General features: G+C 41.5%; 1 protein-coding gene across 9 annotated transcripts in view; it reads left to right on the forward strand.

Annotated features, from left to right (window-relative positions):
- ptprk (protein tyrosine phosphatase receptor type K) overlaps window positions 1-16,545 on the forward strand; it is a 367,918-nt gene that overhangs the window by 246,900 nt on the left and 104,473 nt on the right. For all 9 annotated transcript variants that reach the window (XM_042333764.1, XM_042333766.1, XM_042333765.1 and 6 more), the window contains exon 8: window positions 6,619-6,921. In XM_042333764.1, coding sequence (XP_042189698.1) covers window positions 6,619-6,921 — 303 coding nt within the window. The remainder of the gene's footprint in view (window positions 1-6,618; window positions 6,922-16,545) is intronic.

The following is a 16,545-nucleotide window of genomic DNA, read 5'->3' on the forward strand; positions in this document are numbered from 1 at the left end:
TCACATCAACAAGATGTCTCAAAGCGCTCCACAGGATTTTACTGCAAAGTGTAATTACTGTGTTACATCCAGTCACCAAATACTTTTGGCTTGAATAAAACGTATCAAACATAAAAATGAAGAATGACTCCTGTGGAAGCCATGGTGTGATGCATAATTTGACATGATAGAAAAGGTCGAGAGCAGTTTGAATTGTCTGGTCTGGATCTATCTTGTGTTCTCCGATGCCTGAACATTGGTTCCTCTATAACTTATGAATATGAAGCAACTGCTTTGAATTCCAAAATTGGGAAGTCCAAATGAGGAAGGTCCATAGTACTACGCGTGTAAGAAACTGAGGTATTTCAGGGAAATGTATTCATGGTGGGAACTTCACTGGCTTGAACACAGATCCCCATTGTATGAAGGCATGATGTTGTGACTATAAGGTCGACTTAAAAATGTAAATTTACTCTAACAATATCAGCATTACAAGGTCTAAGTGACTACGTGACATGATCTGGTCATGTGGTACTGCAAGGAGTATTTGAGAAGAATTATTAAGATGGGCATCTGTTTTGAATCAATGTTCCAACCTGGATGATCCCTATAGACACTTAAACTTAATTCTAACTATTCAATATCAATTTTCATCAATGTGAAAAACACAAACTTTTCTTTGACACCCAGCTTGGGAAAGGTGAAATGCTTATTAACATACTGTAATACAAATCCTGCCTTTTTAAGTTAGCTCATTCAAATGCAGAAAAATAGTAACCCTTTTGTTTCACACACTGGTAACCTACCTGTGCATTGATAAATTTAGAATTTGACTTTAGCTTGTTCCAATGAAGAGGATTGATTCATTGCATAATAAATCCATTCAATTGGTGGTTAGTTACAGAGTTGATGCCACCTTTAAATCCCCCTGAACAAATACGATTTACACATGATTCTTAACGATTGTACACGATTTACATAACTTGCATAATAGAGCGGAAGCAAAAAGATGTGTCTCTTTAATCAGCTGGCAATAGAACGTAGATTGTTGCAAGTTCTCAGGTCTACATTTAGCGCCCATTGTCACCACTTGACCTTTACACAGCAGTAGCAAATGTAGAACAACATTGCGTTCCATATTTCACTACACGTTTGCTTTATCAGAAGTAAATGAGATCCAAAGCAAATGCATGCCTACACACAGTCACAACACTTCACCATTTATCCATGACTAAACATCATCTTACCTGCAGCTGCCAGAAAGGAGCTCAGTGCTGAAGAGGAAACGCCAGTTTCATGCAGGCTTTTAATTTAACTCTCATCATTTGGAGTCATTAGAAAAGTATCTCAATCTCATGAGAACAAAGGAACTAGTAGGCATGGGAGAATGATGATTTAAACAGAGGACAGGCAATCATTTGTGCTGTCTTGGAGGTTTGTACTTAGTGTTCTGATGTACCCTACGAAAACGGCTCATTTTTACTGACATTTACTGATGTTTGGCAATCCTGATTTAAATGAAGAAAGGTTGTGTTTATCAGAGTAAAACTGAGAGGAGGATAAATAGACTGTGGCCTCATGAGGGTAGAATGCTAATCCATTTTGTTTTGAAGGATTACTCAAAGATTTATGTCAAATCTTCATTGTTTAAAATCAAATGGTTTATAATCAAAACTTACTGCTGCTTTTGTAGCATACAGTAAATACGCAATATGCTGTGCTCCTGTTAGAGATAAGGCTAGGTCAATCCTACCATGAGCTATTCATGCTCAAGGCATTCGTTACTCAATTTGGGGAAGCAAGAAACAGAAACAAGGCCTTTTCACATATAATAATCCTTATGTTTGATCTAACGCCTTATCACATCGTCAAAACATTTCAATGTGGTTCACAGGATATATTGTATAGTGTCATGACTATTTTGTAGGTGAGTGCAGCAGCAAATTTGCTCACCACAATGTCGCACAAACAACCATGTGAATGATCAGTGAATGAACAGTTTTATCTGTGGGATTGTTGGTTAGGACACCGGAAGAAACTTCTCTTTTCAAATTGTTCAGTGGGATATTTATCGTCCATTGGAACGGCCAGATGAGATCTTCAGTTTTACATCTTCTCATGTGAAGGACAGTGTCTCTGACAATGCAGCAGACTCCTGGTGCAGCAATGAAGCGTCAGGCTAGACTATGAGCAGTTTCTAGATTTTGAGCTTGAACCCATAAGTCATTAACCCAGAAGTGAGAGTGTTGCATCATGGACACTAACCCAATTCACCCAACCTTAACAAATCAAATTTCTGCAAAATGTGAATCCAAATCCAAATGAGTAAAATTCAAGAATAATCATATTATATTGTTCATCCTTGGTGTGACTTTCCATTATCTCAGCAGCTCAGAAACCATTATCTTATTAGTTTTAACTCTAATATCTTTATTGAGAATTATTATGATAACCAGATATTTATCCATCCTTTAAGGGGATTATTGGACACGGTATTAACCCTTAGCTGTTCTACGGAAATTCCTATCTTCTGCTCCAAAAAGTTTATGTTGTGCTGAGAATACAATGATAATCTTACATTAATGTAACTACTAAATCCGTGGGGCTGGCTTTATTGTTGTAACATCAATCGTAACCCACTACACTATATACAGTACATATTGTATATATATTAATATGTTGCTTGTTTTTTTTCTAGCATTTGTTTTGTTCCCTAATCTTTAATCCTTTAAGCATGGGAAAGTTAATTGACTGTGGGATTATCATAATGAAGCCTGTTCATTGTACATTTAAAACAGTATTATTTTTAATAATACTGCCAATGCTTTGCTACTTCTTTTAGCTTTAAAGATGTGTTTCTTATTATCTTTCTTCCAGCTCCTACAATTTGTTTGAAAAAGTTTTTTTGAAAGAAGCTTTGGGTGGTTTTGAGAAGATAAATATCTTGGTTCCCAGTGGTTCAGTGAGTTTCTTCTCTGGTTTGATAGCTGGTGCACGCTGAGTTAGCTTGTCTCAGCTGCATATTATAATTCCTTTCAGGGCCCTGGGTTAGAAGGAGGAAAAACAGCTAAAATTCTCAACTGTACCTAGTAATTCCTGCACAGTGTTGATGTTGGATGAGGTCAGGATGAAGCTTCACTTGTGATATTCTCACAATCCGATAAATTGCTGTTGAGATTCATGCACCAAAAAGTAGCCAGTTGGGCAAGATACCAGAAGGTACCTAGCACCTATAGAACAATGCCCTCTGTCTTGGAAATGTCAGTCAAATCATTTCAGGGGAGAAGAGAAAATTGGGTGTATAGAAATAATCTAATTGACAGATGTACATCTGGCTGTGACTGCTGATCTCCACTTCAATATTGGTATCCCAATGATTAAGTGAGAGCCATGAACCTGTCCCCCTTGGTGCTCTAAGCATTTGACTAATTTTACCTGGAATTTATTCACCATCTCATTACTCCTGTGTGTAAAGAGGAAAAGAGCAGGAATTCTCCTTAAGACTTGTTGCTTTATACTTAAAAGTTCTAGTACTGCTTGTGTTAAGTTGCACAACTTTGTTCTGGTACAGTAATAGACTGTATCTAAAACTTAGTGGAGGATTAGCTTTAATTATTAAGTAAAACATGTAGGTCTCCTGCTTTTTTTAAGCTGCTAATGACAATGGTTTGTGTGTGGCCCAGTACCTTGTATCTCAAGTAATAGGCTGCTATACTGAAGTGTCATAGCTCACCATATCGAGCAAAGAACAAATTGAAACTATTTATTAGATTAACACCCTGTCAAAAGTTGACTTGGGTCAACCAGTTGGTTTTCCTTTGTTACGGATGATGTCTAAGTTAATGAGGTGCGTGTAATTATAACTGACTGTTGGTGGAAGGTCAGTAGTTCAACTCATCAATTAAGCTGTCTATACCCCAATGTAAACTGGATCATCTTTAGACCTTCTCTGTACTGAGCAACACTAAAACACAAGTATTTAGCAAATTGTCTTTCTCAATTCAGGGATATTTTTAGTCCATTAAAATAATCCAATCTTTAGGTTGTAATTTTGTGTTTCATTAAAGCCCTTGATATACTGGGAATGGGACTGCCTGAAGGATCGTGTGAATTGTGAACAACCTGAGCTCGGTCTTTCCCCCAAAAGATGATCCATTTCAGTCAGTGGATTAACAGCAGGTCTGGGAGTACTCCATGTGTACCAACTGATTAGACATGCAAGTAAACACCACAGTATTCTGCATGTGTGCAGATGGCCAGATGTCAGCTTATACAGTGATGTCACCTAAAATCTGTATCTGTCTGTAATCATAGGGAAAAACAGATGACTTTTTAATGCAAGTATGTCACTGGTACTACGCACTTTGCAGCTTTTATAGAACAGAATAGCAGTGTAATAAGAATGATAAACAATAATTAATAATTTGCGCCATTTTTTTTGTAAGTGGTATTTAAGTTGTACAATTAGTGTAATTAGTACCCAGTGTGGCTCGCTGGCAATGATGCATCACAATCCAGATTCTCCTGTCTCTCTTCTAGTTTGATGTATGGGCTAATTTAACAGCTTTGAAAAAATTTCTCACACAACAGCTGTGATGTCCCCATACTTTGTCTTAGGCATCTGTTGCCAGGTTTTCAGAATGCTCAACATTTACTGGAGTTTTCAACCTAGATTTTCCTTATCTTAGTACTCGCAATGAACACTGTTGGGGTGTATATGAGGTGCTAAAGGTATTTGGAAAATGTATGCAAGTTTTAAGTATTGTCCTGTGCTGCAAAGTTCTCTGTGACTCCAGTCAGTGTTCCTCTGTGATGATCTGGTAGATTGCACAGTTGACAATGGCAGAGATGAGCAGGGTCAGTCCTTTCTCACTGCCTTGAGATGGAATGCCTCCAATACATCTTGCATCCCAGCTCTGGATTGCCAAAGATATGACTTGAGCTGAGGCAGCACTGGGACCCTATAACATTTGGAGAGTCCAGCATTTACTGTTTGAGCTACTATTTTGGTGTTTTTCCTGTCCCATCTTAGGAACATATTTATAAATTGATTCTTGAGAGTCAGCTGCAGTATTCTCAGATATTTGTCAATTTTCTCTCACTTCCCACCGCAGAGGTTGCTGACTCCTGTCAGGGTAAGATTTAAGCGGTGCCAAAATCCTCCTGATTTCTCATCAAGGTAATAATTGCCTGGCAAGTGACTATTGACAGCTATTTGATTGTAGGAGATATCTTAACTAAGCCTGATCATGTCCTCACATGACATCAATAGAAATGAACTTTCCAGTCAGTTATTGGACAGTATATTATTATTTATCACATAAGCAGGAAGAAGAATCAACTGATTTTTATCTTCACTTAAACCCAAAGATATAATAATCTTTACACGTGATAAGGTGCAAGATCAAATGCAAGCATTATTAATAATAATATGTAGTGCTTTATCACATTGTTGATTTCAAAGTGTTTCACAGGATTTTCAGTGAATTATAGTTAATGACAGTATATTTTGTAGGCAAGTGCAACTTCAACACAGCAATATCCCACAAACAACCACAAAGTGAATGATCTTTTTTTTAATCTGGGAGAATTATTCACACAGGACACTGGGAGAAAGTCCCTTCTCTTTTCAAGTAGTGCCATGGGATCTTTACCGTCCATCTGAACAGGAAGACAGAACCTTGGTTTACTGACTCATTAAAGCATGACACCTCCATTCTTAACATCACCATTCTTAACAGTATCCAAACAAAACTAAGTTCCATACATTCCAGCCATACATGGAAATTCCTGAGATATTTATTGGAACAGAATGTGCACTCTCTCCCTGGAGGGACACATCCTGCTTACCGAATTCCAGAGAGTATTAGGCATAGGTTGGCAAGAGCTGAGGCCTGGATGTGTGTCGGGTAATGCTGGAGTCTAACCAGCTAAAACCGCATAGCTTGCCATTAAAAGCACTCTCTGGCAAGCATTCCCGCTGGTTGTCCAGCTAGAACCACCCTGCCACTTAGGGCTTTGGCTTGCAGAGTTAACAGAAACTGAGTAGGAAGAATCCCTGCTGCCAGTGACTGGTCTGACCTTCCAAGTCCTGCCAATGAGCAAGGCTGGCTGGGCTATAATTAGCATTGCAGTGGAGTACTGCAGACCCACCTGACTCAAAGCCCACCCGCGATTTGAGGTAAAAGTCCTATAATGGAGTAAGCAACCAGCGTGGTTGATATATTCAGCACCTGAAGTGAAGAAGTGCTAATGAGAGAGTCTCAGGTTTGTCAGCATTGAGCTGGAGGAAGTTAAGGCTTATCCAGGACTTGATATCTACCAGCAATATATCAGAACAACATACTGGCATTGAGGGGAGAGGCAGAAAAATAGTTGGGTCACATCTGTCTATATATGGAAGTGGACCCATAACCACAAATGATGTCAGCAAGCATAAGCGTGTGGATGAGGAAAAAGAGAGGATTGAAGATGGACTTTGAGGAGCACCACACTTGATTGTCCATTGTATGTGATGTTTAATAAATATTTGCCAAGTGATTAAAACTTTATTTTCAGAACTCTATTGAGGAAATAACACTAATATTGATGACGTTTTAATGTTTAAAAAGTTAATTTTTGTTGTTGTTTCTTGAATAGAGCCAATGAGGTCACCCAAAAGCCTAAAGATTGCAGAGATCTATGCCAGGCACCTCGCAGTTGAGCTGGAGTCCTTGGGCTACAATATAACTCGCTGTCACACCTACAATGTCACTGTGTGCTTCCACTACTACTTTGGTCACAACGAGAGCAAAGCTGATTGTGTGGAAATGGATCAGAAATTACCTCAGCATATTATTGACCATCTGCCCCCTTACACAAACATCAGCATCAAAATGATTCTGACTAATCCAGAAGGAAGGAAGGAGAGTGAAGAAGTTGTCGTCCAGACAGACGAAGATGGTAATTATTTTTATTCTTTAGAATTATCATCTATATTGATTCCCTATCTTGCAAATGGATTGAGTTCAAGATCCTCATCCTCACCTTTGAATCCTTCCACTGTCTCGCCCAACCCTACCTCTGTGCTTTCTGCAAACTGTACCAACCTGACTGCTCCCTTTGCTCAGCAAGCATTAGTCTGCATCATGTCTCCATCTCATCGGCGGACTGGTTTTCAGCCTTTTTGTCCCCACTTTCAGGAACTCCATCCTGGTGTCCCTTCAACTTGTTCCCTCCCTCACCTCATTCAAATTCCTTCTCAAGACGTATCTCTTTCATGTCACTTCCTGGGTTTTATCCTCATGCATGTTTTTTGCAGCGTTGCTGACATCACATCCTGCATGTGCCTGCTCTATGCAGGAAGTATTGCTGGTATTACTTCATGAAGAAAGTGATGTTAGCAGGGCTTCTTGGGAATAGCGCCTATGCACAATGCAGAGCAAGTGACGCCACATCGATCTGACAACTCAGTCGTTCTTTATTTTGGGCTTACATTGAGGGATCTGAGATATTAAACCCAAATGACTGCAGTTATAAAGGAGCTTGCTTATAGTAATTAAACTCTGAAAAAAAGTAAACATTTTGATAAGCTTGCTAGTTCACCTCAAATGTGTTCAGGATTCTTAAGACCCTGCTGTATGTTTGCCCAAGGTTTAGCTCCATTACAGTTCATGCAGGAGTTTTACTTGCTTTTCTTCTCTTGGGAGGTGGCATTTGCTGTGAATTAATTGAGGGATCAGTGAACGGAATAGTTTGAGGGGTGGCTGTTACAGCACAGTTGATGGGAGCATTTTGAAGAAAATTAGACAAACACAGGCACTGGAAAGATTCAAGAGGTTCCTGGATAGAACAGGCAATTAGGATTGAATTCATTAGCTTCTTGAAAAAGCAAACACCAACACAAAAAGGGTAAAATTCGCCACCTACTGTGTCTTACACTTCTTTAGTTTAATGGGTTTGGAAAGCTTCCCTCATGTGAGGCTGTAATCTTTTGCCTATTAATTCAATTTCATTCTGTGAAATGTGGAAAGGGAAGGATGGGCTCTGATTGATACTTATTTGATGTATGTATGACTGGCTGCTGAACTACAGTGTCAGATTGAATATAGGGTGTAAGCCTTATACAGAGTCTGATGTTGCAGCCTTGGCTTTCAGGTCAAGGATGGGGTTAGAGGAATTCATATAATTGCACATGCAACTTCTGGTAATATTGTAGTTGAGCATAATTAACTTTCCAACAAAGTCATGTCTTATATTCCATTCAGCAAAATAAATAATCTTCAGTTACACTCCTATCAAAGGATAATGCAGCTAACTCAACCAGAAACACATTTCAAACCGAGGTGAATTGCACAAAAATGATGGCAATATAGAACCAATTGGGCTGCATCAAGTTTACGATCCATGACTTTTGTTTTGTGACCTTGGATCTTTCCTGATCATACCCAAATATGTGCACAAAATCCACATTGTTTGCACAAAGTGCACCAATAGACATTTAAAACCCACTTTGAGCCAGCAGAAGGCAACAATAAGTGATCCAGGATATTAAAGAACCAATGTGTCGATGGGGTGAACCCCGAGTCAAAAACATGTTAGGCAGGATTGTCAAGAGTGTATGGAAAGCACATTTAACCTTCTTTTCTCCACAAGAACTGAGAAATTGCATTTAATAATAATAATAATAATAATCCTTGCATTTGATATAGCGCTTTTCACGTCGGGAGGACGTCCCAAAGCGCTTCACAGAATAGACTATAAAGTGAATTGACTGTATATTTGTGGGCGAATGCGGCAGCCAATTGCGCACAGCAATGTCCCACAAACAGTCGTAGATTGAAAATGACCAATTTATTATTGTTTTTGTTTTGGAGGGATTATTATTAGGCTCTGTGTGGAGTAAGGAAACTTGCCCAAGGTTTCGCCCTGCCTGGAATTGAACTCAGGTCTCTCACTTGCAAAGCGAGTGCTCTAACCACTGAGCTACAGGACTCCACGAGTTAATAAATAACATTTCACAGATGTACTGTCAGCCTTTGTAGGCAGGACTGGGTTTGGCACAGCACAGGGTAGTATACTTGTGTCATCCAAGTTCAATTGTGACATTCTTGCCTCTAAGTCAGGAGGTTGTGGGTTCAAGCCCCACATCGGGACTTGGGATCAAGTAGACTAAGATGACATTCCAATACGGTGCTGGGGGGTTGCTGTATTGTTGGAGGTGCTGTCCTTCAAATGAGACGTTAAGCCGAGGTCCCATCTGTCTTTTCAGGCAGATATCAAAGATCCCATGGAATTATTCTAGAAAAAAAAATTGTAAAAGGTTTCTTTAACCTTCCCTGCCTATCCCTCAGACTCAAATGAACCTGTATCTAACCTTGGCATCAGGATCGATTTCAGGATACTCACTCTCACATTCAAATCTCGTCATGCACTGACATTACTTTACCTCTTTGATCTGGTTGCACCCCACTCTACCCACTGCCTTCACTGAGCTGGCATGGGTCCGCAGCATGTATCCCACAGTCACAATAACTCCCTCTTGCCCCATCTCGGACAGTCTTCAAATCACACCTGAAGACTTCCCTCTTTGACCGTGCCTTGGATCACCTCCCTTGCCCCTTTCTGTCTCGGTAAGGGTCAGCCTTTTTGAACTGAGGTGAGGAAACATTTCTTCACTCAGAGGGTAGTGAATTTGTGGAATTCTCTATCCCAAAGGCTGTGGATCCTCAGTCCTTGAACATATTCAAGACTGAGGTTGATAGATTTCAAAAGAATAGAGGGATTAAGGAATATGGGAATAGGGCGGGTAAATGGAATTAGTTTAGAAGATCAGCCATGATCTCATTAAATGGCAGGGCAGGCTCGAGGGGCTGAATGGCCTACTCCTGCTCCTATGTCTTATGGTCTTATAGCCACTCCACTGCTAAGTACTACAGTGACACTACCCACATGAAGAGCACTGAAGGTCCAGACAATCCTCAGAGCCTCCAGTGGTCTTGTTTTCTGCATCATTAGCAGCCAATGTACTTTGAAAACAGATTACCTTAAGGAAAGCATCAAACCCTGAGTAGGAACAAATCTGGTTCTTCCTCAACCACTTTTCATTAAAAAAAATTCAAAAATAGTACTGGTTTTGAATAGTCTATTCCTGAAGTCCTAAGTGAGGTACAGTAATTTTGGTAAGTTGCCACATGTAATACAACTGTCCTCCATCTCTGTACATTTGTTCACTAAAAGACATTTATATTAATTCAAGCACAAATTTCATTTCACTCTTACAATGCCCTGTGTATTTATTGGTCCGTTAAGTGACAAGTACAACCGAGGGCAATTTCATGGTTTAAGATTAATGTTTTTTTCCCCCATACTTTATTGTTAATTACACTGAAGACTGTCCCAGTGTAATGTGCCATGTCATACTGTTTGCAGGATTTATTTTGAGATTGATCTTATTTTTTAACAAAATGTATTAAATAATGTATTTAGTTTCTTTGCGGTCAATTTACATATATATCAAAAAACTCTCACAACACCAAAAATATCTGGACTTTATATTTGATTTTAGCCAGAAATAATTAGGGAGGAATTTATTTTCATTTCTGGAATCCTGTAACTCAGTTGTTAGAGCAATCGCCTCGCAAGTGAGAGACCTGGGTTTGATTCTCGGCAGAGCGAAATGTTGGGCAAGTTTCCTTACTCCACACACCTCTCTTTGTCTAGCAGTAAACAGGAACCCAGTTGTTAGTTGATTGGCGGATTGCTTTTCCAGGGATAACAATCCCTCAAAAAAATAAATAATTTGGTCACTCAATCCACGACTGTTTGTGGGACACTGCTGTGCGCAATTGACTGCTGCGTTTCACCCACAATTATACAGCCAATTCACTATACAGTATATTCTGTAAAGCGCTTTGAGACATCTGGAAGACTTGATAAGCGCTATATCAAATAATGGATTATTATTATTACACCTATAGAGCTCTCCATTAAGTTTCCATGAGCAGTCTGCATGACTAGGAATTCTAGATATACAATTGTGAATAGTGCTTACCAAACCCTCGTTTTAAATGTGCTTATTTAACTAAGTTGCTTTTCTAAAATTTCTATGGGGTTTTCTATTTGCAGGTGCTTTTATGTGCACCACTCTATCATCCAAGCTAAAATGTTTCACTTGACACAAACAACAACAACAAAATTACATTTCTATAGCGTCTTTCATGTTGGGAGGACGTCCAAAGGAGCTGGACAGTCAGTGTTTCGGACCAGAGCTGGCGGTTGGGATTGGAGAAGGGGAGGGCAGTGAGGGGGGAAGCAAGGTGATTGAAGAGGAGGGTCCAGAGATGGGTCTTGAAGGAGGCAAGGGGAGAAGGGTGAGGCGGAGGGTCTACGGGATGGAGTTGCAGAGGGCAGAGTGGCAGAAGGCCCGCACGTCAATGGTGAGGCGGGGGACGTGAAGCGGGCCAGAGTCCACTGAGTGGAGGGAGCGGGCAGGATGGTAGAGGGTTAGGAGGTCACAGGGGTATGGGAGATTGAGGTGGAGGAGGATAGAGTGGTCAACAGTGTCGAAGGCAGCAGGGAGGTCAACGAGGAGGCAGAGGTAGCCCTGATTGCAGATGGAAAGAATGTCATTTGTCACTTTGACCAGGGCTGTTTCTTTGCTGTGGGCGGCACAGAAACCCGATTGGAGGGGTTTGTGAAGGAAGTGGTAGGAGAGGAAGGAGCGAAGCTGTGAACCAATGACTCGTTGGTTCCAAGACCTTGGAGAGGAAAGGAACGTTGGAGATAGGACAGTAGTTTGAGAGCAGGGATGGGTCCAGGGAGGGTTTTTTAAGGACAGGAGTGATGACAGCCATTTTTAAAGGGGTGTGAACAGTACCATTGGACAGGAAGAGGTTTAAGATGTCTGTGAGTAGAGGATGCAAGGAGGTGGAGCTGAGAGGGAAGGTGAGGGGGTAGGGATGGGGTCGAGGGAGCAGGTGGTCGGTTTCATGCGGGTTTCAGTGATGGTGAGGGAGGAGTGGGAGACAGGTTCGAAGGTGTGGAAGGAGGGATGAGTGGGGGCCGAGATTTGAGGGGGAGATGGGGAGGGGATAGTAGACAGAAGGGCACAGGCAGCTGAGTCGATCCCCTCGACTTTGGATTCAAGGAAGTCCAGCATCACCTTGCAGTTGGCATTGGAGGTGAGGATGGGCGAGGTGTGAGAGAGTGCGTGGAGGCACCGGTTGGTGATGGAGAAGAGGAGCCTGGGGATGTTCTTGGCCTCCAAGATTATCTTGGAAGTGGAATGATAATTTAGCAGAGGTGAAGGCAAAGCAGTAAGATTTGATAAGGTCCAGCTAGACCTGCCGATGGACCGTTTGACTTAAGCCAGGTACATTCAGCGGCACGCACCTGTGTTTTAAGTGAGTGGGGTGGCTGGTGTACCATAGTGACTTTTGTGTGTAGGAGATGGTTTGAGAAGAGAGGAGAGCACGGGAATCAAGAGTGGAGGAGAGGGAGCTGTGGAGAAGAGTGACTGAGGAGGATAGATCATTGTGGGAGGAAGCCCAGAGTGGGAGGAGTTCAGATGACTCCAAGGCAGTGGCGAGGGAGGGGGAGAGATTTTTTTCAGAAGCGGTAGGAGCTGGAGATGGGTTCGGTGGCAGTGAGGAGAGGGATTGAGGAATTAAAGGAGATGAAGTGATGTTCCGAGATCGCTTTGTCGATGATGGTGAGGTCTGAGTTGGTGAGCTCCGAGTGATCACCAGGTCGAGGAAGTGACCGTGGGCGTGGGTGGCAGAGTGGATGTGGAGGGAGAAGTTGAGGGAGGAGATAAAGAAGGGAAAGTCAGAAGAGGTAGAGCAGGAGGGCATGAAGTGAAGGTTGAAGTCATATAGGATGAGGAGTTCGGAGCAGAGGGAGAGGGAAGACAAGAGGGTGGAGGTGTCTGGGAGGAAGGTGTGGGAGGGCTTGAAGGGGTGATAGATAAGGAGAATTTTGAGGGAAAGAGTGGAGGGTTGATAAAGCGTAAGGTGCTCAAAGGAAGGGAAGGTTCCAGAGGAGTAAGGGGATAGGCCGAGCAGGGACCGTGAGGTGAGAGTCACACTGCCACTACGGCGGTTAGGTCGTGGGATCTGATGGAAGGTGTAGCCGGGTGGTGTGGCCTCAGTCTCGGGGAAGGTGTCACCTGGAGTGATCCAGGTTTCAGTGAGGGTGAGAATGTCGATGTTTTCATTGACAATGAGGTATTGGATGGTGATTGTTGAGTACTGGGTACTGTGCTTCGGATGAGATGTTCAGTGCCTTGGATGTCCTCCTGACGTGAAAGGTGCGATACAAATGTAAATTTGTACTGTTGTTAAACCAAGATCCTGTCTGCCCATTCAGCTCAACATTAGATTGCACGGCACTACTGCAAGAAAAGGGAGTTTCTCTCTGCTGGGGTCTGGGCTAACAATGCCCCAAATAAAATTGGTCATTCACTTCATAATGATTAGGCCTTTACAACAACAACAGCAAGATTGCATTTATAGAGCGCCTTTCATGTCGGGAGAACTTTATAATAATAATATAATAATCGTTGCATTTGATATAGCGCTTTTCACGTCGGGAGGACGTCCCAAAGCGCTTCAAGATCCTCATCCTCACCTACAAGGCCATTCACGGCCTTGCTCCCTCCTACCTCTCCAACCTACTATCCCCCTACCTACCTGCCCGTACTCTCCGTTCCTCTGGCTCCGGTCTGCTCCACGTCCCCCGCCCCAACCGTCCTACCATCGGTGGTCGGGCCTTCAGCCTCTCAGCCCCCAGGCTCTGGAACTCCATCCCCCAGTGCCTTCGCCTTGCTTCCTCCCTTTCCTCCTTCAAGGCCGGTCTCAAAACCTTTCTCTTTGACCGTGCCTTCAGCTCCCCTCTCAACTCTGTTCCCCCTCCTCGCTCCCTCCCTTCCCTCCCCTCCCCCTGACCATTTCCACCCTCCTTTCTCCCTCCCTGCTCGGGTCATGACCCAACTGTGCAGCGCCTTGGGACGTCCTCCTGACGTGAAAGGCGCTTTATAAATGGAATCTTGTTGTTGTTGTTGTTGTTCACAGAATATACTGTAAAGTGAATTGACTGTATATTTGTGGGCGAACGCGGCAGCCAATTGCGCACAGCAATGTCCCACAAACAGTCGTAGATTGAAAATGACCAATTTATTATTGTTTTTGGTTTTGGAGGGATTATTAGGCGTGTGGAGTAAGGAAACTTGCCCAAGGTTTCGCCCTCTGCCTAGAATTGAACTCAGGTCTCTCACTTGCAAAGCGAGCGCTCTAACCACTGAGCTACAGGACTCCACTTTATCTGCATGCTTAAGAATTCAGGTTGAACAGACCCTCATTTCCACTGTCCTCACTGGTTTCTGATCTATTTATGGAAGCTACACTCTCTGATCCAGATTTTTCAAAATTGGGCAAGATAGATCCCTTGTCTCTGGTTTTGAACTGACAATTGTTAATCACTAGAGATCAGTTTAAAGACACTTTCCAGTGATCTGTACACACAAGTGTAAATGAAAAGCACGTTTCCGCTCTTGCAATTGCCGCTTCTTCTGGTGATATCAATATGTGAGGAGGTACTCAGCTCAAATGCTGGATTTAAGTTTCAACCAAACCTGAGCTGCAATTCAACATTAAACAGGGAATGCATCAATTTCATATGCCAAAAAAAGATTTTTTTGTACTTTTATAAATACAAGATTGTAAACATGTATAAATCAAATACTACGAAGAAAGGGGAAATGCAATTACATTAAAATAATCTAATAACCAATTATCAGTTAGCACCTCATAAAGAGCAATGATCATGTCACAATTATTGCTATTTGAGGACATCATCACCTCCCCACAGCTGATTTCTTGACACCTGATAACACACAAAATGGCATGGCATGTTCATAACTGGCCATATAATAACTCTGTGATTGCAGGTATCAATCTCAGTTTGGGATTCAAATTAGTCTTTTAAAGTGTTTGAGCTTGTCTTGTGGTTTACAATGCCATCTGAACCCCGCAATGAGATTTCTGCCTTGTAAATCATTCTGAGGCATCCATTATTCCCTACAAACTGATTTGAATTTGTAGATAACTGGTGTACTTTGTCAGGCAGAAAGAACTTTCAAAGGAAGGACCATAACTGGATGGGTAGCTGAGCTGTGCAGAAAACCTGAATACAGTAATTAGGATTCATTCAAACTAAATGTGATGGGAGAGGGGGAACGCTTTGGTAGAGGAGAATGAACTGAGAATTGGATGTTTTCAAGAAGAGATGGGAGAGATTGCAGTAAAGAGGATAAGAAGAGAAATGTTAATGGGGTCAAAGAAAATTGTAGTTCACAAAGGATTTACTAATAGGGAAGCAGAGATGATAAAGGAGAATCCTGCTGTGATTGACAGTACCCTCTGCTGTCACATGGATATGTGTGATGGATTTTGTGTTAGAGCTTCAGAGTCCCTTTCAGTGTTGCCTTGCAAACCATCACTTTTCCACCCTAATACAACATGAAGATTAAATGAGGAATGCGAGTGTTCAAGGAGGAAGTTGTAACTTTTTTAAACTGATGCCAAACAATCTCATAGAATTGGATGTAAATGCATCCAGTGAAAACTTTGACATTCTCAGGGAAGCTTGGCTTGAATGGATGAGACATAAATTTATGATGTGTGTCTTGAGTGGACATCTAACATAAAGGTTTAGAAATAATGAGTCGAAGGATCGATTAGAGTATTTGAAAGAGAATGCAGAGGAAGCATATTGAAGGGTATGGCGAGAGGGCAGGAATTTGACATTAGGATGCTGGCTTCTCAGAGGAGCAAACACTGATGCAAGAAAGTGGGCAAAATGGCCGCCTTCTGTATCATTTATTCCATGGGACGTGGGTGCAAGCTTCACAGTGGAACTTGAGCTGATAATTGAGGTTGACACACGAATGCAGTGCTTATGGAGTGCTGTATTGTACATCTCTTATTAAGTCCCTCTAAAATATATCTTTTCAGGTTGCCGAACACTAGCGTATCTAGCTAAATGAGGTTGCTAAAGTCAAATTATCATTTGAGTGAACCAGGTTTTTTCATTTTTGATTATTATTATTTTAAGGAAACTTTGCTAATTTGTATTGGTTTTATATTCCTACACTTAGAACCAAAAGAAAAAGTGAGAGTGAATCCCTAAAATCTTCGGATATTGTTCTGACAGTATGATGACAGTAAATGGCCATTTTCAGATGAGTGACTGTTCACCTCAAGTACAAATATTAGTTCATGGTGGCTTCGACATTTTGACGAACATTGAATAATAAGGGTTAAACCCTTGGTCTTGTTACTTAATAACAGATATGGATTGTAAGACCAGAACTATGATCAGTTTGAAAGTCAAAGCAGGATTTTTATTTGAATTGACTTTTTTTAATAAGTGGCATAATATATCCTGGAGAAGATAAAAAGTCAATAAAGGTTTTTTTTAATATATGGTGAAGCTGTTCATTTGTTTCCTTTGAAAACTTAAAATACATTTATATAGTTGTCAGTGTAAACCTGGCTCACTTGCTTTACAGTGGATCCTGTAATGTTT

Source organism: Callorhinchus milii, unplaced genomic scaffold, assembly GCF_018977255.1.
Source record: "Callorhinchus milii isolate IMCB2004 unplaced genomic scaffold, IMCB_Cmil_1.0 Scaffold3, whole genome shotgun sequence".
In the NCBI taxonomy this organism is placed as follows: Eukaryota; Metazoa; Chordata; class Chondrichthyes; order Chimaeriformes; family Callorhinchidae; genus Callorhinchus; species Callorhinchus milii.